A 25,798-nucleotide genomic window follows, 5' to 3' on the forward strand; every position below is an offset into this window, starting at 1 on the left:
AGCATGCCGAGGAGGTAACGATTGACAGGCTATATCAATATGCGACGGGGCCGCAGCAAAAAGCAGAGGTAACGACGTCACGTCGAGACTGCAAAGACTGAAAGTCTTGCGGCTGACAAACAACAACAGACTGTGTCGACTGACGTTCGACATCACGTCGGGACTGCACAGACTGCAGGACTTGAGGTTGAAAAACAACACCCGACCGTGGCGACTGACGTTCGACGTCACGTCGGGACAACGGAGTCGGCCGACGAACGTCACGTCGAGACTGCGGTGATTGTTGCTGAACGTCACCTTGAGTCTGCGGAAAATGACGTTCCACGTCACGTAACTGACGTGACTGACGAGGAACACGATCAGAGTCACGTTTAACAGCACCGATAACATTAGCGCTAACGTCAAAATGACGAGACAAATCTCGCTTAGGCGGTTGAAGACTTGAGTCACGCTTCTCGGACTGGCGAACCGCAAGCAAAGGATCTTTACGAACTTGGTCATGCTCATAAACCTCCATTAAGGATGAAAGTTTCAACTGCATGTCTTGTAAGACACTCCACTTCGGGTCAACGGGAGTCAAAACGGGCCGTGACGTCGGCAACGTTTGTGCATGCAAATCATCGCACCGAACGAGACCCTCGGACTCAGCGTCACGTTTACGCTTAACAGGCGAACAGCCATCCGATGACTGAATACGGTCAGAGCTGTCCCAATGACTACAGCCAGGACGCTGGACCTGTCCTGAAGGGACTGACTTGCGCTTTAAGGGTCTTGAAACCTTACGCCATGGTTTCTTATGCGGCAAATCATCGGAAGACGAGGAGAATTTAGTTTCTCCCGTCTCATGGTAAGGACGGGCTTGAGGAGCAACGTCTGATACCTTTGAGGGAACGTCTGTACGTTGGTTTACACCTCTCACTCCCTTAAGTCCTACGACATTCCTTCTCCCTGGTGCAGGGGAGCTTGAAAGAGGTCTCGGACTAGGTAAGCGACAAGCACGAACAGACGAACCCTCCGTCGCAACACTAAACACATTAGTCGCACTTTCCACTTTACCACTTTGACTTTCCACTTTACCACTTTGACTCTTTAAAAGCTTAACGTCGGACATAAGCTGGTTTCTGTCCGATGCCAAGGTTTCGACCTTCTCACCCAACGCTTGAATAGCCAATACAGTGAACCCTCGCTACTTTGCGGTTCGACAATCGCGGATTCACCACTTCGCGGGGTTTTTCCATAACCCATATATATATACATATCGCGGATTTTCCGGAAAATTTGAAAATACCGCGAAATCTGAAGACCCCCAAATACGATATTTTGTTACCTGTAATTCCATTAATACTGTAATTAGTAATATCTGCTCTTACTGATTGTTCATTGCATTACATATGATATATAATTCAGCACAGAAAGAAATAAAACACGAAAAGAGAATGTGATCATACGATAATTCAGTACGTAGTAAAATTAAATCGAACATGAAACGCAAATCAGATGCAGTCATACCATATTAGAATGGTGTGTACTGTAATGGATGTGCTTCTTTTCCATGAATCTTTTGTATGTATACGTACGTAGTACAGTACTGCATCCAATAATATTCTTTGTTGCAAAAATCACATTTCGAATAAGCGTACGAGAGAGAGAGAGAGAGAGGAGAGAGAGAGAGAGAGAGAGAGAGAGAGAGAGAGAGAGAGAGAGAGAGGCGTAAAATAGCGTACGTAAAGCTGTATTATTAATATTGTTATTATTATTATTATTGTTGTTGTTGTTAATAAAATTATTATTGTTATTATTATTATCATTATTATTATTATTATTACTGTACAGTATTATTATCATTATTTATTATTATTACGGTATTGTACTTAATCTACGTACGTTCAATATGCGCGGGGCATCTTCTATGAGTAGGTAACCAACGCATCATAGTACTGTAAGACGGGTTGTGATTGGTTCAAGCGCTGATAGATGACGAATCAGAACTCAAGTTTTGTTATCTAGCCTGTGATTGGTGTTTTGCCCGCATCTCCTACCCGCAGCATCAAAGTTCTCGCGGGGCTGGATCGTTCACTCTCTGTTACCGCGTATCGCTGAGTAGACGTTCTTAAGTTTGTGAAGTTTAATCTGTGCTGTGTGCGACCTTTTTAAGTTGAACTTTTTGTTACAGTACTGTACGTAAATCCTACTGTAATGGCTCCCAAACGTTCTGCTTCTCTTAAGGCTGGTAGTGAGCCTAAACGCCACCGAAGGATGATGACGATAGCTGAGAAGGTTACGCTTCTCGACATGTTAAAAGATGTTAGAAGTTACGCGGCCGCCGGCCGCCATTTTGGCATCAACGAATCCACCGTTCGCTATATCAAAAAGGACGAGGCGAACATTAGAAAGACGGCTGCAATCACCTTTAGCAGATCAGCGAAGCGAGTCGTTACAACGCGTAATAAAACGATCGTACGCATGGAAGGTGCTTTAGCTGTGTGGATTGCCGACTGCCGGAAGAAGAACATAGCGTTGGATACGAACACCATCCAAACAAAGGCTTTGAGTTTATATGAGAATTTTGCTGCAAAGGAACCTCAAGACGACGACGGCAACCATGCTGAAGATGATGATGATGCAGATGATCCTCAACCAGGGACATCCACTGATTCCCAGCCTCAGAAAGGTTTTTCCGCAAGCAAAGGATGGTTCGCGAAGTTTCAGAAACGCTTCGCCCTGAAAAGCGTTTCCCTGCATGGGGAGTCTGCTTCCGCTGACACTGCCGCTGCTGAAACTTACGTGAACCAGACGTTCAAGAATATTATCGCCGAAGGTGGATACAAGCCGGAACAAGTCTTTAATATGGATGAGACTGGCTTGTTTTGGAAGAGAATGCCGTCGCGAACTTTCCTGTTCAAAGAGGAAGCCAAAGCCTCTGGCTTTAAGGCATTCAAGGATCGCGTTACCCTCGTGATGTGTGGCAATGCTGCTGGATTTTTGTTAAAGCCGGGGCTTATTTATAAGTCGAAAAATCCTCGCGCTTTGAAAAAGAATCTCCTTCCCGTGTACTGGATGCATAATCAAAAAGCATGGATTACGAAGATGCTGACCTCCAACTGGTTCCACCAGTGTTTTATCCCGCAAGTCAGTAAATATCTCGTAGAGAAGGGCTTGCCATTCAAGATCCTTCTCCTTATGGATAACGCTGGTGGACACGCAACTGACCTGTCGCATGAGGGCATTCAGGTTGAGTTCCTGCCACCCAACACCACGTCATTAATTCAACCGATGGACCAGGGGGTTATCAGGGCGTTCAAGGCCCTCTACACGAAGAATACCTTGGCGGACCTCGTTGTGTGTGTGGATGCTGCCCAAGATGACGAGGATGAAGATTTTAACTTGAAGGCGTACTGGCGGCTGTACACCATAGCCACGTGCCTGCAGAATATTCAGAAGGCACTTCAAGAGATGAAACCTGCAACCGTGAATGCAAGCTGGAAGAAGTTGTGGCCCGATATTGTTTACGACGACAAGGGATTTACTCCGTTGGAAATCCAACACTCTGCAATACGGAAATCTGTGCAGTTGGCTGCCATAATTGGAGGTGACGGGTTTGGCGACATGACGACTGAAGACGTCGACGAGTTGTTGGACTGCCATTCCCAGCCCCTAACTGACGCAGACCTCGAAGACCTGACGAAATCGGCAAGTGAGGAAGAGAGTGATACCCAGGAAGAGACCCAAGAAAATGTCAAAGAAACGGGCTTAACATTAGAACGGCTTGCCAAGGCCTGCAACCACGCGAAGGAGTTGAAAGAAATGTTGCAAGAGTGGGACGAGGATATGGTTCGCTCGATGCAATTCTGCAACAAGGTTGATGACATCATGACTCCCTACAAAATGCTCTTGGATCGAAAAAAGAAGCAGCGGCAACAACTTCCGATCACAATGTTCTTCCAGCCTCGCAAAAAAGAGCCAGTTCCTCCTGCTAGTACGCCTTCGGAAGAAATTGAAGTTTCCCAGGAAGAAGTTGAAGAGGTGTCCCAGGAAAAGACACCTCCGTCTGAAGAGACGTAAAATACTATCATTGGCTGCACAGTAGAACACATCATCAGCTTCATCATCATCATTTCTACTGTGCAGCAAATTCATCGCCATCACCATTCAAGTTTTTCTTCAACTTCTTTCGTGGTGAGTACAGTAACAATCTTTATTTTTTACTTTAATATTCTTACTGCCTGTTTTATAGTTTAGTAATGTACGTACTGTATGCATTAAGTTAAAGGGAAGGTTTTAAAAGTCTACATGTTGTAACCTATCATATTTTTTTTGTTTAAAATTTACATTTACGTACGTAAAACAATCTCTCTCTCTCTCTCTCTCTCTCTCTCTCTCTCTCTCTCTCTCTCTCTCTCTCTCTCTCTCTCTCTCTCGTAAATTGTTTTCCTGCTTTGCTACGTACAATACTGTATAATTTATATTTGTAAGGTAACATATTTTGTAAATGCTTTTACTGTAAATACTGTATGTACTGTATCATTATTTATCACTATCATCATGCGCGTTAAATGCCTTGTTTGTTCTGAGCGTGGTTGTTTACTGAGCGTACACGCCATCGTTTCAGGCGGCGTCATAAAGAAAAACATTTCATTTGGAAGTCCTAAGAAAAATACGTAAACTAAAACATTGGAAATAAACAAATCAACATACAGTACAGTACTGTATAATCAATATAATCGATGCAAAAACTAACCTATACATATATGTGTACTGTACACTAAATGAGTTTGTTTCTTCATTATGATCAGAGATGAACGTAAACAAAACATTGGTTGCCATTTTTTATCGTGCTTTTTAGGTGTTTAGGAAACGCATGATATAAAATCGCCTTTAATATTTGTGCCTGTTTTAGTTTAGGGTGCTGTAGTACATGCATTAAGTGTTCTGTACATTAAAGGGTGGTTTGTTAACAGTACTACGTACAAGGGAAGGTTTTAAAAGTCTGAATATACATGTTAAATAAATAGGTAAATATGATGTCACTACTTCGCGGATTTTCACCTATCGCGCCCGCGTCTGGAACCTATCTACCGCGATAAACGAGGGTTCACTGTAACATATCACCCATTGAAGGTTCATGAGTGCCAATAGGGGGTTCAGAAACTACCACTACAGGGGAAGGATTAGGTTCAGGGGCATGGGAAGAGGAAAAATCTATAGATCTAGAAGAGCTTCTCCTCACCCTATCTCTTTCGAGTTTCCGAGTATATTTCTCATACTCCAACCACTCGAATTCCGATAAAACCACACATTCCTCACACCGCTCTCCTAATTGACAGGATTTATCCCGGCAATTAGCACAAACAGTATGAGGATCGATAGAAGCTTTCGGAAGACGTTTGTTACAGTCTTTCGCACATTTGCGATAGACAGGAGAAGGGTCAGCCATTATGAAAATCCAAAGAAAATCCAAGTTCATCAACAAAAATCAAAAAAGGGTTTCAAAAGTTTTATTGAAGCAAAAAACCAACACAGTGAAAGCAATAAAACCAAAACCAAGTACTTCACCAATTCGTTAGAAAACTCGAGGTCTAGCGCGAGCGGAACCAATGTTGTCTGTAACACCGACAGAGAAGAACTGGTTTGGTTGAGAAGTATATGCGGTATCTGGCCGATAGTCGGCGCTGGTGGGCACACCCGACAACCTTCATGGCGATCGCTCGCGAGTTTTTGGAATCTGTCGGCCGTCGGACACGTCAACTATTTATGTATTCACCGGCTAAGTTTAATATTTAAAAACATCGTTTCAGTGCCGGCACCATCCTAGGCGGCAGATCAATGTCTATTCTTCAGCCTAGGGTCTACCAGCACAGGACTAGTCTTCTAGACTGCAGGGAAGAAGGTGGCTGCATCATACAACCACTTCAAGTGCGGCCTAGGGAGGTCTAGCCTCCTATGACGGCGGCAGGAGAGTGACTACTCACCCTGCCGGCCGGCCACCGCCAAAAGACTGAATACTCTGAGGTTCTGTCAAAAACCGAAAGTCGGCTATCTGCCGGCCAGGGAAAAAGACAGAAAACACTAGCCTAGTCAAGCCGGAGTGTCTACTCAATGGCAAGACCAAGATAGGGTTGTAGACTATGGCTGCACTCAGAGGGAAGAAGGGATTACCCTTAAATCTCCACTGGAGACGAGTATCGATTTATATAATAATTCTAGGAGATATCTATCTCCGCCTGAATTGATAAAACGATATACGAGGGTAAACCGGGAGCATGTATGAAAGTATACTAAAGCACCTAGGTTAGTAGCCTAGTGCCAGGTGAGATTCGGTTACCTTAATCACCGAAACTCTTTCGCATACGATCGATGAGGAAGAGGAAATATATGCAATCAATATATCTTACAAGTGTAAAGTGCCTAAATAGCTTCATATTTAAGTGCTATTACAACTAGGAATGTCGTTCTATATCATGAATGAAGGTAAACTGAAGCGAGTAGGCTAGGAAGCCTAGCGCGGGAGAGGTTCGGTTACCTAAATCGCCGAAACTCTAAAGAATACAATCGACAAAATATATAACTTCCTAGAATTTTATAACTGAATAGCTTTGTAAATATTCATGCTATTAAAACCGGGAAAGTCCTTCAGACTAACTAAATAACACATGCGTTATGAACGACAGCGGCCATGGCACCTCCGGTGACCGGCGAAGCTCCAACTCTTAAAATTAATCTATTTTCACTGTGAGGCAGGAGCTAAAATTCATACACTGTAAAGATCAAATACTCAACTTTCCAGAGGCAGAAGAGGAGGGAGATTCCATGATGAATCCAAAAAACCAAAGCATAACGAAAGAGCAATAGGGAAAATCACCGTGTGAAACAGCTAAAACTATAGGAATGGCGCGCTGGGTTGACATACAGCGCCATTTAGATACTCATAGTAGTACGGGAGAAAGGGTAACCTTGATAACGGCTCCCCTTCTATTTTTGCCACTTTCCCCCTCGAAGAGAAAACGCTATTTGGGGTGAAGTTGCAATGTGTCGTATCAAGATATATGTCCTCTGATTTATACGATATCCTTAGCAGAAATTTTAAGGATATTCGCACCAGCAGTTAGAATTCTGGAGACCTAAAGGTAAATTCTCTGGGAATATCACTGTAGTCAAATATCCTTTAGGAAGCTGCTTATAGGAACCTTCCATCAGGACGACATGGCTTGCGCCCCTAGAAAATAATTGAGACAAGCAATCGGAAGCGCAACCTAACCAGCGAACGGGAAAGGAGCTCTTCCCAATAGTTCACTGTTGATGAAAGGTGAACGACCTTGAAAAGAGAAAGACCGTAGTCAATTTCTGAGAGTTCACATTCCCTTCGCTCAGTAATCCATGTTTCCCATAGGAAAAGGGAAAAGGCGAAGACAATAGTTGAAAGAAAAGGGTCCAGGTGATGAGGATTCCCCTGCGTCGGCCGAGTTAACGGTTATATGCCGACGGGACGACCGATGGACCAGAGAGGGAGAGGTCGTTCCCCACGAAGTGGAACTGTGCTGGCCTTGTTCCGGTGCTAATGTACGCAAGTGTTGTTTTCGTATATGTATCACAAGCACAGCACAAACACTGGAAAGGAAACTTATCACATTTCTATACACATATATATACATAAACATTAAGAATGTTTTCATATATATAGAGGTATAAGAAAAAGTAATTTAAAAGACAAAAATTAATGGCAGTCCACAATAGGCGAGGAGGGAGAGCGGAAACAATTGCTCTCCATCCGAGCCAAAAGAAAAGAGACTAAATCACAGGTAAGTGAACGGGAGTGGTAGCAAGCTACCTCCTCCCTACCCCCGCTAACTAGCGGTGTGGGCAGTTAACCCTCGCTAAATTTTAATGGCTCGTCATTTCAGCTCCGCCGAAAGTGTAACCCCTAATAAAGCGTGGTTTGTATTCCAGTTACAGAACAAATCAATAATTGGCAATTTATTTTTTTATTTATAAAATATTTGGCATTTATTCCATACCTAAAATCTTTAGGCACAGATAAACATACAGTATATTACTGACCTAAAATCAGCAATCAACAAAAATCTGTGCTCTATAAAAATACTCAAACTAATAATAATTCAAAATCATTTAATTACAGGGTGTCAATTCTGTATAAAAAATGTATAAAGTGTATGAAGATACAAATGAAAAATGACAAATTCGTAGGTAATTTGTATTTTCCTAACTATACAAACCTTAGCTATTTAATATGGGTAATTACTTTCGGCGTAGCTGAAATGACGAGCCATTAGAATTTTAACGGGGGTTTACTACCCCACCGGTAGTTAGCGGGGGTAAGGAGGGTAGCTTACTACCACCCCCCCCACCCCCCCTCACACACCTGTGCTTGAGCTAACTTTGCTTAGAGGTAGGACTTCACGGGGGATAGGGCTGGCGGGCAAGTTTGATGAAATGGCTAAGGTTTGTATAGTTAGGAAAAATACAAATTACCTACGAATTTGTCATTTGTTCCGTAACTGACATACAAACCACGCTACTTAATATGGGTGACTCACCCCTTAGGAAGGGTGGAAAGTCCCAGCTAGTACTGGCTTTTGGCTTTGCCCGGGGACTCGGTATCTGAGTGTGTCAGCACTCAACAATAAGTAGTCCCTGCACCTCGCTAGAACCTTGCTACGCAAGGGCTGCGGCCTACGTAAGCTGTGTGTGAAGGTATGAAGAGTGACTCGTCCTAGGAAGTTGACCTGTAGTCCTTTAGATTGAAACTTTAAGCTAGGACTCTCCCAATACCACCTCGTCAGGGTATGGGGACATGACAGTATTAGCTTAATACTAGGAACACAAGGAAACATGGTTTACCTGCAGTGGTTCGAGGTCAGCTGTGCAGAGAACCCAGGATGCTGCTTTCCCCACGAGAGGGCAGGATGAAGAAAAGAATAAGAGCCAGTCAAATATTTTCATTCACGCAGACTAAAACCAGGTAGCAGTGCCTTTACCTCTTGGGGGGTATCTAAAAGAGCCCCGTTTAGATCCTCTACCCTTGGGACGAAAGGTAGTGGTCTCCCTCTCGAACGCAGGGATGAACGCAGGTGACTGGGCAACCAGCTGCTGAGGCACCATCTGATAATTTGGTTGGGGTTGAGCCACCATCTGGGGCACCGCGGTCATGGGAACTGTGGTAAGTTGTTGTTGATGCTGCTGTCTGGCAGGGCGAGAGGGCAACCTGGGTCTTTTAGTCTTCCTCTTAGGTTGGGGACCTTCATCCGGGGAAGACTTCCTCTTCGCCGACATGCCCCACTTCTGGAGAAGGTTTCTATTCTCCGTGGTGGCCTTGTCTACAACTTCCATGACCACTTCACTCGGGAAGAGGTATTTTCACCAGATATTGGAAGCTATCAGCTTCCTGGGTTCGTGCTTTACTGAAGCAGAAGCAAACACGAACTCCCTACATGCACGTCTGGCTTTGACAAAGCCATACAGGTCCTTGACCACAGTAGCCAAATACGTTTTGGCCATGAACATGTTCATATCCGGGGTTCTACTATTGCTTACCGTCGCCTCTAGACAAATCTGGAGAGATAGAGATGCGGCAAGTCTTTCCTTTTTCTCTTGCTCCCTACATCAGAGAAAGTTAGACAGCTTAGGGAGATTTTCGCTGAACTGACGTCCAGCAATATCTGCCTCCAACTTCCCAACTGAGAAGGTAAGGTGGACTTCCTTCCAGTCCTTATCTTCCATGGGCAGGGCTAAAGATAAGGGTCTACACTCATCAAGTGTAGGGCAAGGTTTGCCTGCCTCTATTGCCTTCATGACTGCCTTAAAACCCTTTGATGTAAATGGAAAAGCTAGCGAAGCTGGAGCAAGAAAGGTGGGATGTTTTTTGCTAAGGGCTGACACTTTAGAGTTAGTGAAGCCCTTCTCCTTCAGGCTACTTGATAAAAGAGCCTGAGCTTTCTCGTGGTCAAGTGCTATGACCTCCTTCGGTTCTGTCTCCTCCTTGGATGTTGGTTCCGTCTTCAGACGGACGAAGCAGTCTGGGGAAGACTGAAAGCTGGGCCAGAATTCGACTTCTTCAATAAGGACAGCCCCCAACTTCTCTGATATAAAGATCTTGCCGCTGGTAATAGGCATGTATTCTGCATACCTCCAGGAATTAACATCAGAGCAAGGTGGAAGATCTTTAATGTTGAGTCTCTTATGAGACCCACGGGATGCGGTGAGATGGTCCATTTTTCTTTGCCATTCAGTGTCCCTTTCTTCATTTTGTTTACGAAGACTCTCCATTATTGCCATGAGACTGGCCATTGCCTGCCTCATATCATCTGATGGAGGAGCAGACGACGTAGAGGGTAACGGTTCTGTGGCCGGAACTGACGAAACGGACTCCGATTTGACATCATAATCCTCTTCTTCAGGAACCAATGTGGACTCCTCTTCGAGACCTTCCGCTAGAAGGTCCTTCTCGGTGTCCTCAGACACCTCAGACTTCCTCTCGTCTATGTGGATGTCCTTCATCGCGTCGGAGACATCCGTATCTACGGCAATCTGCACGCAAGGGTTCTCAGGTCGAGGCTGGGGTATGACAGCTTCCACACCCGCTTTTGGGAACAGCAAGGAGCGCATCCGTTCACTAGGAAGGTAAGCTCCCGTGGCGTTGTTTTGAAACCCATGAACCCATCTGCGCACCTTACTTTGTGCTGCATCCCTTGACTACGCTGTCTTGGGGTCATCAAAAGCCTCGGTAACCAAGGCCTTGCAAATCTTGTAGTCCTGGGGGTCCCAGTACTTGAAAGGTCCCTTGGAAATGGCGCAGGGAGCATGAGCCCTGCACTCTTCATGGCCACATAAGTCCTTGCTCCTCACGTTGCAAAAGACTCGCAGGCACTTGGGATGGTCCTGTAAAGAGAGGAAAATTAAATGAGTATGCGGTAGTTCATCTCACCTGATAAACTATATAAAATATTACATTATCATTAATATTTTTATAAGGTTTTAATAATGTGGGTAAATTGTAACTGATCACCTATCAATCTGTTGAAAGAAATCTTTTCCTTCAATATAGAACTAGTTTCAACAATAGACTATACAAGAATACACAGGGTATGTTGGAAAATAACTACTGTATAATATATACTATAGTTTTCTGTCTGTAGTATGATCTATACTGCAAATATACTGACTACTGCATAATCATATACTGTAACATGCCGGCTAGGCTAGCACCTGGCGGCACGATCCAGCCGGCGATGGGGTAGTACCCGGAGGCCCCGGCCCAGCCGGCGTCTCGTCGGCTGGAGTAGTGCCCGGAGGCATCAACCAGACTGGCATCTGCCAGCTGGGTTAGTACCTGGTGGCACTAGCTGACAGGGAGAGAGAAACCATGGAGTGAAGGGTACCTTAATAAATATTTGTTAACAATAAATAAGGGTGTAAGTACTTAATCTTACTGCCTTCCTCCAAAGGGAGGGTTCAAATGGAAGGGGAGAATGTATCATTCACACTTCCATCCAAACACAAACCGTTGCTGGTCACTGCCGGTCGCTGGTATGTGGATGGCAGTCCAAGAGAGGACTAAAGAACACTCTACAGAATAGGGGTCTCCCACCGGCAGCCGGCCCACCCGGCACAACTTTTCCCGGGGCCTTGCGTCCATAAGGGAAGGCTGAGCGACTAAACACTTGCTATGTAGGAGCCCTGGCTGGCCCCACAACCCGCCGGCAAGCGGCAAGATTGTAGGACGACGGCCAAAGGGTTGCGATGGCTAGGCCATAGCTAAAGGACAGAGGGGGTAGGGAAAAGGGTCCTGTATGAAGTGCGGAAGGAGGAGGCAGGGTTGCCGGTCCTACCACACAATGAAGAAACTCTGTTTCAATATCGGCGCCGTCCTAGGCGACAGAAGAGTATCTATTCTTCAACCTAAGGTCTGCCAATAGAGTTTAGGAGAAGGCAGCAGGCTTGCCGCCCCCTCTCAACATAGGAGAAACATCGTTTCAGTGCCGGCACCATCCTAGGCGGCAAAAGAATGTCTATTCTTCAGCCTAGGGTCTGCCAGCACAGGACTAGTCTTCTAGACCGCAGGGAAGAAGGTGGCCGCATCATACAACCACTTCAAGTGCGGCCTAGGGAGGTCTAGCCTCCTATGACGGCGGCAGGGGAGTGACTACTCACCCTGCCGGCCGGCCACCGCCAAAAGACTGAATACTCTGAGGTTCTGTCAAAAACCCAAAGTTGGCTATCTGCCGGCCAGGGAAAAAGACAGAAAACACTAGCCTAGTCAAGCCGGAGTGTCTACTCAATGGCAAGACCAAGAAAGGGTTGTAGACTATGCTGCACTCATAGGGAAGAAGGGATTACCCTTAAATCTCCACAGGAGACGAGTATCGATTTATATAATAATTCTAGGAGATATCTATCTCCGCCTGAATTGATAAAACGATATACGAGGATAAAACGATATACGAGGGTAAACCGGGAGCATGTATGAAAGTATACTAAAGCACCTAGGTTAGTAGCCTAGTGCCAGGTGAGATTCGGTTACCTCAATCACCGAAACTCTTTCGCATACGATCGATGAGGAAGAGGAAATATATGCAATCAATATATCTTACAAGTGTAAATTGCCTAAATAGCTTCATATTTAAGTGCTATTACAACTAGGAATGTCGTTCTATATCATGAATGAAGGTAAACTGAAGCGAGTAGGCTAGGAAGCCTAGCGCGGGAGAGGTTCGGTTACCTAAATCGCCGAAACTCTAAAGAATACAATCGACAAAATATATAACTTCCTAGAATTTTATAACTGAATAGCTTTGTAAATATTCATGCTATTAAAACCGGGAAAGTCCTTCAGACTAACTCAATAACACATGCGTTATGAACGACAGCGGCCATGGCACCTCCGGTGATCGGCGAAGCTCCAACTCTTAAAATTAATCTAATTTCACTTTGGGGCAGGAGCTAAAATTCATACACTGTAAAGATCAAATACTCAACTTTCCAGAGGCAGAAGAGAGGGAGATTGCATGATAAATCCAAAAAACCAAAGCGTAACTTAAGAGCAATAGGGAAAATCACCGTGTGAGACCGCTACAACTATAGGAATGGCGCGCTGGGTTGACATACAGCGCCATTTAGATACTCATAGTAGTACGGGAGAAAGGGTAACCTTGATAACGGCTCCCCTTCTATTTTTGCCACTTTCCCCCTCGAAGCGAAAACGCTATTTGGGGTGAAGTTGCAATGTGTCGTATCAAGATATATGTCCTCTGATTTATACGATATCCTTAGCAGAAATTTTAAGGATATTCGCACCAGGAGTTAAAATTCTGGAGACCTAAAGGTAAATTCTCTGGGAATATCACTGTAGTCAAATATCCCTGGAAGCTGTTTATAGGAACCTTCCATCAGGACGACATGGCTTGAGCCCCTAAAAAATAATTGAGACAAACAATCGGAAGCGCAACCTAACCAGCGAACGGGAAAGGAGCTCTTCCCAATAGTTCACTGTTGATGAAAGGTGAACGACCTTGAGAAGAGAAAGACCGTAGTCAATTCCTGAGAGGCCACATTCCCTTCGTTCAGTAATCCATGTTTCCCATAGGAAAAGGGAAAAGGCGAAGACAATAGTTGAAAGAAAAGGGTCCAGGTGATGAGGATTCCCCTGCGTCGGCCGAGTTAACGGTTATATGCCGACGGGACGACCGATGGACCAGATAGGGAGAGGTCGTTCCCCACGAAGTGAAACTGTGCTGGCCTCGTTCCGATGCTAATGTACGCAAGTGTCGTTTTCGTATATGTATCACACGCACAGCACAAACACTGGAAAGGAAACTTATCACATTTCTATACACATATATATACATAAACATTAAGAATGTTTTCATATATATAGAGGTATAAGAAAAAGTAAGATAAAAGACAAAAATTAACGGCAGTCCACAATAGGCGAGGAGGGAGAGCGGAAACAACTGCTCTCCATCCGAGCCAAAAGAAAAGAGACTAAATCACAGGTAAGTGAACGGGAGTGGTAGCAAGCTACCTCCCCCTTACCCCCGCTAACTAGCGGTGTGGGTAGTTAACCCTCGCTAAATTTTAATGGCTCGCCATTTCAGCTCCGCCGAAAGTGTAACCCCTAATAAAGCGTGGTTTGTATTCCAGTTACAGAACAAATCAATAATTGGCAATTTATTTTTTTATTTACAAAATATTTGGCATTTATTCCATACCTAAAATCTTTAGGCACAGATAAACATACAGTATATTACTGACCTAAAATCAGCAATCAACAAAAATCTGTGCTCTATAAAAATACTCAAACTATTAATAACTTAAAATCATTTAATTACAGGGTGTCAATTCTGTATAAAAAATGCATAAAGTGTATGAAGATACAAATGAAAAATGACAAATTCGTAGGTAATTTGTATTTTCCTAACTATACAAACCTTAGCTATTTAATATGGGTAATTACTTTCGGCGTAGCTGAAATGACGAGCCATTAGAATCTTAACGGGGGTTTACTACCCCACCGGTAGTTAGCGGGGGGTAAGGAGGGTAGCTTGCTACCACCCACCACCCCCTCACACACACACCTGTGCTTGAGCTGACTTTGCTTAGAGGTAGGACTTCACGGGGGATAGGGCTGGCGGGCAAGTTTGATTAAATGGCTAAGGTTTGTATAGTTAGGAAAAATACAAATTACCTACGAATTTGTCATTTGTTCCGTAACTGACATACAAACCACGCTACTTAATATGGGTGACTCACCCCTTAGGAAGGGTGGAAAGTCCCAGCTAGTACTGGCTTTTAGCTTTGTCAGGGGACTCAGTATCTGAGTGTGTCAGCACTCAACAAGAAATAGTCCCTGCACCTCGCTAGAACCTTGCTACGCAAGGGCTGCGGCCTAGGTAAGCTGTGTGTGAAGGTATGAAGAGTGACTCATCCTAGGAAGTTAACCTGTAGTCCTTTAGATGGAAACTTTAAGCTAGGACTCTCCCAATACCACCTCGTCAGAGTATGGGGATGTGACAGTATCAGCTTAATACAAGGAACATAAGGAAACATTGTTTACCTACAGTGGTTCGAGGTCAGCTCTGCAGAGAACCCAGGATGCTGCTTTCCCCAAGAGAGGGGAGGATGAAGAAAAGAATAAGGGCCAGACATACCTTTTCATTCATGCAAACTAAGACCGGGTAACAATGCCCTCAACCTTCTGCTACTTGTCCATTAAGGAGCCTGAGGTTTTAAACCAGCTGTTGTGCAGCCACCACAGGGTCGATAGAAAACGTATCGAGCCTCCTGTGGGTCACGTCCTGCAGGTAGTGGGCTGTGAAGGTCGTCTGACGCTTCCACACCCCCGCTTGTAGCACCTGCGTCACTGAAAAGATTTTCTTGAAGGCCAGGGACGTAGCTACGCCCTTGACATCATGTGCTCTAGGGCGACGTGATGGAGGAGGGTCTGGATTAAGGGACAGATGGATCACCCTACGAATCCATGCCGAGATGGTATTCTTGGTAACCCTCCTCCTAGTCCTCCCAGTGCTCACAAACAATGCCTGCACCTGGGGACGAACTGCAGCCGTTCTTTTGAGATATAGCCTCAAACTTCTCACTGGACAAAGTAGGAGATGGTCTGGGTCATCTGTTAAACAACGAAGACTCGAAATCTGGAAGGAGTGGAACCGAGGGTCCGGCACCCCCGGATTCTGAGTCTTAGCAATAAACTCAGGGACAAATCTGAACGTTACCTCCCCTCATCCCCGTGAATTGGCGACGTCATAAGAGACTATGAAGTTCACTGACTCGCTTGGCCGAGGCCAAAGCTAGTAGGAACACCGTCTTCCATGTTAGGTAGCGATCTGAAGCCTGGCGTAATGGTTCATAGGGAGGTCTCTTAAGAGACCTGAGAACTCGAACCACGTTCCATGGAGGAGGTCTCACTTCCGACTGAGGGCAGGTAAGTTCATAATTCGTATGAGTAGGGAAAGTTCCTGCGAGGAAGAAATGTCCACTCCTTTGAGCCTGAAGGCTAGACTTAAGGCTGAGCGATAGCCTTTCACCGCCGAGACTGAAAGGCGCATTTCTTCCCGCAAATACACAAAGAACTCCGCTATTGCTGGAATAGTGGCATTGAGTGGAGAGATACCCCTTCCTCGACACCAACCACAGAAGACTCGCCACTTTGCCTGGTAGACAGATGTGGATGACCTTCGCAGGTGTCCAGACATCCTGCTCGCAACTTGTTGCGAAAATCCTCTCTCAGCGAGGAGATGCTGGATAGTCTCCAGGCGTGAAGTCGTAGCGAAACTACGGCTTTGTGTAAGATGTTGGCGTGTGGTTGTTTGAGTAGCTCGTGTCGTGGAGGGAGTTCTCTCGGAAGTTCCGTTAGGAGTTGCAGAAGGTCCGGAAACCATTCCGCGTGATGCCACAGCGGAGCTATAAGGGTCATCAAAAGATTGACCGATATTCTGGTCTTGTTAAGCATCCTCCTCAACAGACAGAACGGGGGAAAGGCATATACGTCGATGTTGTCCCACCGTTGTTGGAAGGCATCTTGCCAGAGCGCCTTCGGATCCGGGACTGGGGAGCAGTACAGCGGAAGCTTGAAGTTCAGCGCTGTAGTGAACAGATCCACAGTCGGGAACCCCACAAGGTCAGGACTTTGTTGGCTACTAGATGATCCAAAGTTCACTCGGTACTCACTATCTGAAACGCTCTGCTCAGACTGTCGGCGAGCACATTCCTCTTGCCTGGAATGAAGCGAGCCGATAGTGGAATCGAGTGGGCTTCGGTCCATCTCAGTATCTCTACTGCAAGATGGGATAGCTGCTTTGAAAAGGTACCTCCTTGCTTGTTGATGTAAGCCACTACTGTGGTGTTGTCGCTCATCACCACCACAGAGTGACCCGCCAGGTATTGTTGGAACTGTTGGAGGGCCAGGAATACGGCCTTCATTTCTAGCAGATTTATATGGAGGCACTTTTCTGATTCTAACCACAGGCCTGAGGTCCTGTGTTGCAAAACATGGACCCCCCACCCTTTCTTTGAGGCGTCCGAAAACAGCATCAAATCCGGGGGAAGGACAAGAAGATCCAATCCCCTTCGTAGGTTCTCGTCTGTCACCCACCACTGAAGGTCCGTCTGTTCCGCAGGACCCATAGGGATCATGACGTCCGGGGAATCGTGACCCTGATTCCACCAGGACTTGAGTCGTCATTGGAGAGATCTCATCCTGAGACGACCGTTGGGAACTAGACGGGCCAAGGATGAGAGGTTACAGAGGAGACGTAACCACGATTGGGCTGGAAGTACTTTTCGTCTGAGGAAAGGACTTGCGACCCTCCTCAGCCTTGCTATCCTGTCGTCTGATGGGAAGGCTTTGTGGAGATTGGTGTCTATGATCATGCCTAGATACTGTATACCAGTCTTTGAGTGGGAAGCAGAGAGGACTTCTCGAGATTTACCATGATCCCCAGATCTTGGCAAAGTCCCAGAAGTTTGTCTCGGTGTCGAAGAAGGGCCAACTCCAAGTCAGCTAGGATCAGCCAGTCGTCCAGATAACGGAGGAGACGGATGCCGATCCTGTGTGCCCACGACGATATTAGGGTGAACACTCTGGTGAAAACCTGTGGTGCTGTGGAGAGACCGAAACACAGCACCTTGAACTGGTACACCTTGTTATCTAGGCTGAATCTTAAGAACTTCCTTTAAGACGGATGGACTGGGATCTGGAAGTACACGCCCTTCAGGTCCAGTGTACACATGAAGTCTTGCGGTCTCACTGCAAGTCTGACCGTGTCTGCGGTCTCCATGCTGAACGGAGTTTGCTTGACAAACCTGTTCAGAGCTGAGAGGTCGATGACTGGTCTCCAGCCTCCAGACGCCTTCTTTACAAGAAAGAGTCGACTGAAGAAGCCTGGGGAACCGTCGACGACCTCTTGGAGAGCGCCTTTCTTCAACATGGTCTGGACTTCTGCCCAAAGGGCTTGTCCCCTTGCCAATCCCATGGCAAGGGAGCTCAACGACACTGGATTCGCTGTCAGGGGAGGTAGAGATGTTGTGAACGGGACGCGATATCCTTGACTGATTACGGAAATTGTCCAGGAATCGGCCCCGAGATGCTGCCACCTGTTTGCGCAAGTTTGTAGGCATCCCCCCACAGTTGGACATGCAGGGGGACTGCCAATCCTAGCGTTTGCAGCCTCGGCAACTCCCTCTAGGATTCTTTCCTCCCCTGGAGAACTTTTTGCCTTTCTTGTCCTTGACAGGAAAGGGCTTAGACACCGTCGTCTTCGCTGTAGCTGCCGGTTTCGTGGTCTTGGTAGGACGTGGTTGCTGGGGTGCTGGAGGTTTATAGGGCTTCGATGTTAGAGCCCTATGTAGGAGAGAGTCCTGGTTGGACTTCCTCCACCTCTCAGCCGCCTGCTCCACGTCTTTAGGCTCGAACATGTTCTTCCCCATAATGGAAGAAAGTCTGAGCCTGCTGATCTCGGTACTAGGGACCTTTTGATGGAATCTCTCAGACACCGCATCTCGACGTTTCAAGATGGTATTACCCCACAAGTTCGAGACTTGGTGGGCTAGAAACTCAATCGTATGAGTGCCCGAGAGTAAAAAGGTCTCCATGGCCTTCCTGGTACTTTCTTTGGACAAGTCCTCTGAACGTAACAGGATGCCTAGGGACCCTAGCCAGGTGTCCAGCCACGAAGTTGCCTGCATGGCACACTTCGCTACCTTCTCCTGGCTAAGGATCTACGTTGCCGAGTACGAGACCTGCCGGTTGGAGAGTCTCTCTAGAGGGACTCCCCTGGTAAGCTCTTCCAAAGAGCGGTGTAGGGGAAGAGCTAAACAAGTCTCCTCAACAATGTCAAAGTTCCTCCTCTGATGGACACGAGTAGGTGGGAGGAGTTTGTTGCCGGCGCTGGATTGGCTGGAGGAGGCAAGCTCAGAGAGCTGGGCTTCGACCTTGTCTCTGGCACTCTTAACCCCTTGAGACCAGGGCAAAGCCGCACTGGTCTTTGAGGGTTTTGAGTACCAAAGACTCGGTCCAAGACCGTGTCTTTGCCCTCACGAGGGGGAATCTCTGGATCCGCAAACCCATTGAGATTCCTCATAAGGGTCAGAACCTGCCAGAACGCATGCTCTGACTCCTGCAGCTCCCCTCCTGAAGGGCTAGCAGCAAAGTTTCCTGTCCCCAAAGGTTCTTCTTGGGGGGACTCGTGGACGTTCTCTGAGTGCTTGGCTGGCTCCGGTCTAAGCCTTGAAGATGACTTTGGCAAAGTCTTGGAGTCCTTCGACTCCCTCCTGGGAGGGATGCAGGACTCCAACAACGATGGTGGGCGACTTTCCAGCGTGAGGTGAGGTTTCCTTCATTGGTGCAATGGGGGAACGCCTCACCTCACGTGACTCCCCTGAGAACGGGAAATCTTAGTCCGAAGGGGAGGGAGTGAAAGTCTTAGGGGATGAGAAGGCCTTCCTCAAGGACTTACGAGGAGTCAGCTTCGCCCTCGGATAAGTTACCACGTTCGACACTCCTCTCTTCCTCTTCAGGGGAGCAGAAGCTGCCAATGATTTGTGGCCCAGCTCAGAGAGAACAGGCTTGAAAGCTTGCATGACCACTCTGACCAGGGAACCAAACCAAGGCTGCTGACTGACAGCTGCGCTGTCAGAAACTCCCTCTGGAGGGAAGGGGATCGACCGATCCCTAGAAGTTACCAAAGGGAAGTTCGCCTGAAAAGGTAAAGGAGAACAAAGTCCCTGAACCTATCCGGAATCCTCCCTCCCGCCGGGGAGCGCGCGGTTCTGCGCTTGCGGGGGGGGAACGCGACGATGATGACCTGGCCGCACGTTGTCCTGCATCCTCGCGCGTGGGATTGCGCTGGGGAGCGTGCTGGCGCTCGCGCAATGGAAAATGCCCTGGGTCGCGCGAGAGCGACGGCGAGGGCGTGCGCGGGCGAGCGATGTCGCGCAAGGGCGTGGGCTGGAAAAGGCAGAGGGCGCGCTGAAGGATGGATATACGCTCACGCGCGCGCAGGGTCCAGCCGAAGAGCCCGTGCGGGCGATAACGTTGGGGGCGCGCGCGCAGGAGACACATCAATTGTGCGCGGACGCGCATGAGAGCACACATCTGGCTGTGGTAATGGGTGTGGGCGCGCGTGCGCATCCTAGTGAGAGCGCGTCGGAGACTGCACGCGAGGGCGCGCTGGCGAAGGATGGCGCGCAGGCCGGGACCGATGGCGAGTTGGCGATCACTGGCGCGTTGGTGAGCACTGGCGAGCAGGGGAAGAAGTTAACTTCGCCACTGCGCCCAGATCAAAAGATCGTGGGCGCGCAGGAGGTCGTTAGCGCGCAGGCGAGCACTGGCGCGCAGGAGAGCACTGGCGCGTAGGCGAGCGCTGGCGCACAGGAGAACGAAGGTGCGCATGGCGCGCAGGAGAACGAAGGTGCGCATGGCGCGCAGCAGGATGAAGGTGCGCAGTAGAGCGCTGGCAATCTGGAGAGCGCTGGCGCGCTTTAACAGGAACAACTTCTGCCGATGAGCGCTGGCACGCAGGTGATCATTGGCGAGCAGGGGAAACCTGGCACGTAAGGGACGTATGCACTAACTTGCACATATGACCTTGATGCCCCGAAGGGACCGTAGCCCGTTTTACAACGGGATGCGCTGGCACCCACAGCGCGTCGGCAGCCAGGAACGGCGACGGCAGGTCAGCAGGTCTGACGGGTGGAAGGTCGGCGTGCCCTTTGTAAGGACGACCTTCCACCGAAGGAGATCGCGAACGATCTGCAGAGAAGTCCAGGGTTGTAGCTGGGAGAGTCGGAGAACGACGGCGACGTTCCTCTGCGGCGGACTGCAGTGACGATGAACCGAAGAGGCGCCTCCTAACACCCTTGTGAGGTGAAGGAAGGCCTCTACGGCGAAGAGCAAAGCGGGCTTTACGCCTTATATGCCCTCTGGGAGCCGTGGGGTCAGCGGGCTGACCATCAGCAGCAGTCCTCCGAAGAGGAGTCTCTGTGAGTTAACTCCCCCGAGGGGGAGAATCACCAGCAGGAGAGACCGTTGGACTTAGCTCCTTCCTCGAAGGATGTTCAGAGGGGGGAACTAAGCCTTCAGCTATATCAGGATCATCACGAGCAGAGGTTTGATATAACTCATCGGAAGCCTCTGCCACGACAACGTTGCTGATAGACAGAGGATCAACTTCTGCTAAAGTCGGCGATTGTTTGACAGCGGCCCCCAACCTGATCATGTCAAACAAGGCTTCCTTGGAGGGCGAACCCTCAAGCCCCAAGGAAGCCCAAAGCTGAAACAAATCAGTATTAGTAACAGGCATATTTAAATCCTCCCCGGGATGGAGGAGGAGCTGCCTCGCTATGGGAGGCAACTCCCTCCCCCAAACCCTGAGATCAAGCAACAGAACTATGGCCTACGCTACCACTCGACAGTTTTTCGGAAGAAACCGATCGAGTGGGAGCTTCGGAGGAGGTTTGAGCCACGGAAGAAGAGCCCTTGGGATTTTCTCCTTTCAAAGAAACCTTCGAAGGAGAAATATCCCGTCTGGACTTCTTCTTCCGGCGCCGAGAAAACCTCTCCCACTGGGAGGTAGACCACTCCCTACACTCACCACACATTTTATTTCTATCACACCGCTGGCCCCTACAATAAGGACATAGGGTGTGAGGGTCCATATCAACCGCCGACATTTACATGCCACAAGGGCGGTCGGGTAATCCAGGACACTTTCGCATAGCAGAGGCCAACTTCACGCACACCTGTCAAGGGAAAAGCAAAAAGCATTAACAATGGATGTCAAAGAAGGCGAGGGTGACAGCGGACACGTCCGACTACCACCCGAGCCGAGAGCAAAGTGAGCTCAAGCACAGGTGTGTGTGTGTGTGTGGGGGGGGGGGGGGGGGGGGGGGAGCAAGCTACCCTCCCTCCTCCCCGCTAACTAGCGGTGGGGTAGTAAACCCTTGTTAAAATTCTAATGGCTCGTCATTTCAGCTACGCCGAAAGTAATTACCCATATTAAATAACGTGTTTGTATGTCAGTTACGGAAAAACAAATAATTACCTTCTACAGATGATGTCAAAATAACTTTCACAGGATCATCTTTCCGAGTAACTGTGTTCTCTACAACTTCGTACAAATAGTTACGGCCCTTCATAAGACGAGTTCTCTTGTGCATATTTGACAATGGTAGAGGTTTTGTTCTTTTGACGATGTAAGTAGTCTGAAATTTATACAAAAAATTATCAAAGAATACACAAATAAAAAATATTTTATGATCTAATTTTATATTCTACAAACATATTCCTGATCTAACAAATCGTCCCTAATAATCTCTAGCTTAATAAATATGACAAATTTGTAAGTAATTTGCATTTTTCCTAACAACACAAACCTTTAGCTATTTATAGGGGTACTACTTTCAACGAAGCTGAAAGGACAAGACATTAAAATTTAGCGAGGGTTAACTACCCATTCTGCTGGTTAGCGGGGTGTGGGGGGGGGGGGAGGGGGCTAGCTACCCTTTTCACTCACATACCTGTGACTGCTTCACTTTGATTGGATGTAGGTTTTCAAGGGAGACTGAGTTGGCGGGTAAGTTTGTATAAATAGCTAAAGGCTTGTATCGTTAAGAAAAATACAAATTACTTCCAAATTTATTATTTCTTCCGTAACTGGAATTAGGAGAGTGGATGTCCCTGCTAATATGACAAATTCGTAGATAATTTGTATTTTTCCCAATTATACAAACCTTTAGCTATTTATTAGGGGATATACTTTCAGCGGAGCTTAAATGACGAGCCATTAAAATTTAGCGAGGGTTAACTACCCACACAGCTAGTTAGCGGAGGTAGGGGGGGTAGCTTGCTACCACTCCCGTTCACACACCTGTTATTTAGTCACTTTGCTTGGAGGTAGGACTTCAAGGGGGATAGGGATGGCGGGCAAGTTTGTATAAATAGCTAAGGTATGTATAGTTAAGAAAAATAAAAATTATCTACGAATTTGTCATTTGTTCCGTAACTGGAATACAAACCACGCTATTTATTAGGGGTGACTCACCCATTAGGAAGGGTGGACGTCCCTGCCAATCTGGCTTTTGGCTTTGCCCGGGGACTCCTTATCTGAGTATGTTAGTACTCAAAAATAAGAAGTCCCTGCCCTCGCTAAACCTTGCTATGCAAGGTCCGTGGCCTACGCAAGCTCTGTGTTGAGACGTGCAGAAGTGTGACTGTCTAGGTAAAGTTATTCCGAGTCTATGTAGGAAAAACCTGACGTAACCAAGACTTCCCAATACCACCTCGCCAGGGTATTAGCTTAATACTAGGTACACAAGGGAGCATGGTTTACCTGCAGTGGTTTGATGTCAACTTATGCAGAGAACTCAGGATGCTGCTTTCCCCACGAGAGGATAGGATGAAGAAAAGAATAAGAGCCAGTCAAATCTTTTCATTCACGCAGACTAAAACCGGGTAACAGTGCCCTCAACCTTCTGCTACTTGTCCAATAAGGAGCTTGAGGTATACAACCAGCTGTCGTGCAGCCACCACCGGACCGATAGAGATCATATCGAGTTTCTGTGGGTCACGTCTTGCAGGAGAAAGGTTTTGAAAGTCACCTAGAGCATTCACATCCTTTCTTATAAAACCTGCGTCACAGAGTAATCTGCTAAGAAGGACCAGGGGCATAACTCACTGTGAGTCGTCATGTCGAGAAGATGTTTCGGTGATCCTCCTCTAGTCTCTCCCAGTGCTGACAAGAGGAGGGACCCGGGCAGGCTGTTGCCGTTTTCTTTAGGTAAAGTCTCATACCTTACCCTGGGTACAGTAAAGGATTATCTGGATCGTCTGTTACCTAGTTGAGACTTGTGTAGGATCCGTCACCTCTGGAGACTGTATCTGGAGACATACTCAGGGATGAAACTGAACATTGTCTTTCGCCCTTCTCAATAATGGGCGATGTCAAAAGAGAGACCATGAAGTTCCTTGACTCGTATGGTTGCTGTCCGAGTGTGTAGGAACATTGTGTTCTTAAATCAGGAGAAAATTTGTTGCCTGGTGAAGTGGAGCATAAGGAGGTCCCTTTAGGAATCGGAGATTTGAACCATGTTCTGAGAGGAAGGTCTCAATTCCGACTGGGGAAAGGCAATTTGTAAGTCCGTATGAGTTAGGAAAAGTCTATCGATGAGAGGGTGTCCCTTTCTTTCAGTTTGAAGGTGAAGGATCAAGGTTGAGTGATCATCTTTACCTGTCAAAACTGAATAGGGGGTCTTTTCCTCTTGTATATACTTGAGGATTCTGCTATTGCTGGATTTGAGGTATCGAGTGGAGAGATACTTTCACATGACACCAACCACACAAGACATGATATTGCCTGGTAGACTGATGCTGAGGAATTCCTCAGATATCTAGACAACCTTTTCACAAAGAGGTATTGGGTAGTCTTCAGGCGTACAATCTTAGCAAAGCTATAGCTTGTGGTATGTGTTGAAGTGGGTTGTCTGTTATGTGGAAAGGGTTTACTTGGAGACTCTATCAGGAGCTGCAAAAGGTTTGGAGACCGTTCTGCATAATGCCATAGCGGAGCTAGGAGAGTCCTTGAGAGGTTGACCGATGTTCTAGCCTTGTTGAGTCCCCTTCTCCAGATAAAACGGGGACGAGACGTAAACGTCATTGTTGTACCCACCGTTGTTGCCAGAAAGCCTTGGGGTCTAGGGCTGGTGAGCAACGGTAGCCTGAGATTCAGGAACGTTGCGAACAGACCCCCTAGTTGGAGGACCTTGTAAAGTCAGGACTTTGTTGGCTACATGGCGATCCAAAGTCCATTCGGTATACCTTATCGGAGATGCTGTGCACAGATTGTCGGCGAGTATGTTTTTCCAGTCTGGAATGAATTGGGCTGATAGTGGTACCGAACGGACTTTGGCCCATCTTAGTGTTTATACTATTAGATAGTAAGAGGCTACAAGCAAGTTCCTTCTTGCTTGTCGATGAGAGTCTCTGTGTGGTGTGACGTCCATCATATCACTGAGTGGTCTGTTAGGAACCGATGAGGCTGCTGAAGGACCGGAAAGTTGGCTTTCATCTCTTAAGAGATTTAAGTGAAGGTACCTTCGGGCTCTGTCCAGAGGGCTGAGGTCGTGTGGTGCAGCACTATGGTCCCTCCTTTCTTCTTTTTTCCAACTCAAGTCTCTTGGAATGGAAGTCGTTCTCGTTTCGAGAAGGTTTTGTGGAGATTGGTGTCTAGAATCATTCCCAGATACACCAGTCTCCTGGGAGGGAAGTAGGGAAGACTTCCGTAGGTTTATCCTGATCACTGGATCTTGGTAAAAAGACTTCAGAAGTTCCAGTGTTAATGCAAGGTTGCCACTGAGTCTGTTAAGGTCAGTCAGTCGTCCCGAGAGAGCGGAGACAGAAGCCAATCCTGTGAGACCAGGATGGGTGTAGTGGAAAGACCGAAGCACAGTGCCTTGAACTGGTGTTTCTTGTTTGTCTAGACTGAATCTTCCAACCTTCCTAGATGGATGGTTTGGACCTGGGAGTAAGTGTCCTTTAGGTCCAGAGTGCAAATGAAGACCTGAGGTCTTAGCACTTGTTCGAACTCCAACATGGTGTGGACATCGACCCAAAGGGACAGCTCCTTACTGATCCTTTTGCATGGAAGATTGTCGACGCTGGAGTCTTGACTCGTGTCGTAAAGGATCAGGTGCGATAACCAGTGTAAGAATTCTTCTCTGAAAGAGAATTTCTTTAACTAACAGAAGGAAGGCAACGCTTAGCCTTACCATGCGC

General features: G+C 47.2%; 1 protein-coding gene across 2 annotated transcripts in view; it reads right to left on the reverse strand.

Annotated features, from left to right (window-relative positions):
• The window catches only part of mRpL9 (mitochondrial ribosomal protein L9), a 207,544-nt gene that overhangs the window by 43,741 nt on the left and 138,005 nt on the right, over positions 1 to 25,798 (reverse strand). For both annotated transcript variants that reach the window (XM_068380044.1, XM_068380045.1), the window contains exon 3: positions 22,071 to 22,230. In XM_068380044.1, coding sequence (XP_068236145.1) covers positions 22,071 to 22,230 — 160 coding nt within the window. The remainder of the gene's footprint in view (positions 1 to 22,070; positions 22,231 to 25,798) is intronic.

This window comes from Palaemon carinicauda, chromosome 9 (genome assembly GCF_036898095.1).
Source record: "Palaemon carinicauda isolate YSFRI2023 chromosome 9, ASM3689809v2, whole genome shotgun sequence".
NCBI lineage: Eukaryota > Metazoa > Arthropoda > Malacostraca > Decapoda > Palaemonidae > Palaemon > Palaemon carinicauda.